The 1,582-nt window shown below is 69.2% G+C and overlaps 1 protein-coding gene across 1 annotated transcript in view; it reads right to left on the bottom strand.

The window, feature by feature from the left end:
* EMIHUDRAFT_99690 (hypothetical protein) overlaps positions 1 to 1,582 on the bottom strand; it is a gene marked incomplete at both ends in the record, with an annotated part of 7,052 nt that overhangs the window by 3,831 nt on the left and 1,639 nt on the right. The window contains 3 exons of the mRNA XM_005781626.1: positions 64 to 135; positions 815 to 993; positions 1,224 to 1,462. Coding sequence (XP_005781683.1) covers positions 64 to 135; positions 815 to 993; positions 1,224 to 1,462 — 490 coding nt within the window. The remainder of the gene's footprint in view (positions 1 to 63; positions 136 to 814; positions 994 to 1,223; positions 1,463 to 1,582) is intronic.

Below are 1,582 nucleotides of genomic sequence, written 5' to 3'. Positions count from 1 at the left end.
AGGTGGGGTGGGGGGGAGCGCGCCCGCGGCGAGGCGGCCGCCCGTCTTACCGCCGAACCCGACCGCGCCGACGGCATCCATGTGGCCGACGCAGCGGCCAACGCACTCCGCGGTGGCGGGGTCCCACAGCCTCACCTAGTACCATACCCCCAGAGTACCGAATCCAGTGTGGGTTTAGTCCCGTGGGGCAGCTCACTCACCGAGAGGTGGCCGAGAGGTGGCCGAGAGGTGGCCGAGAGGTGGCCGAGAGGTGGCCGAGAGGTGGCCGAGAGGTGGCCGAGAGGTGGCCGAGAGGTGGCCGAGAGGTGGCCGAGAGGTGGCCGAGAGGTGGCCGAGAGGTGGCCGAGAGGTGGCCGAGAGGTGGCCGAGAGGTGGCCGAGAGGTGGCCGAGAGGTGGCCGAGAGGTGGCCGAGAGGTGGCCGGGGTGTGGCCTCACCGTCGCGTCCTTAGAAGCCGACGCGATGAGGCCGCCGCCAGCCTGAGTCATGAACACGACCCAAGGTCAGGAGGGGGGCGAAGGCGGAGGTGGCGAGGTGGCGGCGAAGGTGGAGGTGGCGACGGCGGTGGTGGCGAGGGTAGAGGAGGGGAGGGTGGAAGCGGAGAGGGTGGGCCAAAGAGGGGGGGAAGACGGTGTGTCTGGGGAGATCTGGGCAGATCTGGGCAGATCTGGGCAGATCTGGGCAGATCTGGGGAGATCTGGGGAGATCTTCATTCCGCATCTAGGACCGCCGGCCGACGCGTCGAGGGCGAGGACGATGTCGGCGTGGCCAAGGAGCAGCCGACAGCCCATGTCGGCCAAGTCAAACAGCCGCACCTGCTCCGAATTGGTGCCCACGGCAAGCTGCATCTCGCCGCCGCCGCGGCCGCCGCTGCCGCCGCCCTGGCGCACGACGTAGCGCATGTCGGTGATCTCGTCATTGTAGCCGACGATGGTGCGGCGGAGCTCGAGCGTGGTTGCGTCGAGCAGCAGCAGGTTGTGGTCGTCCGTGACGCCTACAATCTCGGCTCAATCTCGGCTCAATCTCGGCTCAGTCTCGGCTCATCTCGGCTAGCCTGGCGTCGATGCTTGGTGGGGGAGTGGGGCGGGGTTTTTTGGGTGGGGTGGGGTGGGTGGGTGTGGGGGGGGGGGTGGGGGGGGGGGGGCTTTTGTTGTGCGGCCGGGGGGGCCTCTGAGGGGAAGAGGGCGAGCGAGGAGTCGGGGGGGACGAGGTCAAGCAACGAACCGGAAAACGCCTCCTGGCTGTGCTCGTCCGGGAGGAGGTTGCGGAGGGCCTCCAGCACGAGCAGCAGAAGCAGCGGAAAGGCGAGCCGCGGGTGGGCACGCGTGTACTTCTGAGACGGTTGCAGGGTGGTCTGCATGTCGCGCGGTGGCGAGGAGAGCTCCGCTAGCAGCTCCGCCTCCGCCTCGGTGAGCGGCGAGCCACCGTCCGCCGGCAAGTGTCGTCCCTTCGCCGCCGTCGAGCTGCTGGGTCCGGGGGGGTACCCCTCCCGCATCCCGTTCGCCCAGCTGGAGCGCATCACCGCATCGCCGCCGTCTTCATCAGACCATCGACGAGGGCTGTCGGCAACACACAAGCCTCTC

This window comes from Emiliania huxleyi, assembly GCF_000372725.1.
Source record: "Emiliania huxleyi CCMP1516 chromosome Unknown EMIHUscaffold_20, whole genome shotgun sequence".
Classification (NCBI taxonomy): domain Eukaryota; phylum Haptophyta; order Isochrysidales; family Noelaerhabdaceae; genus Emiliania; species Emiliania huxleyi.
The sequence above is the reverse complement of the archived record's forward strand: the minus strand, read 5'-3'. Positions and strand labels throughout refer to the sequence as shown.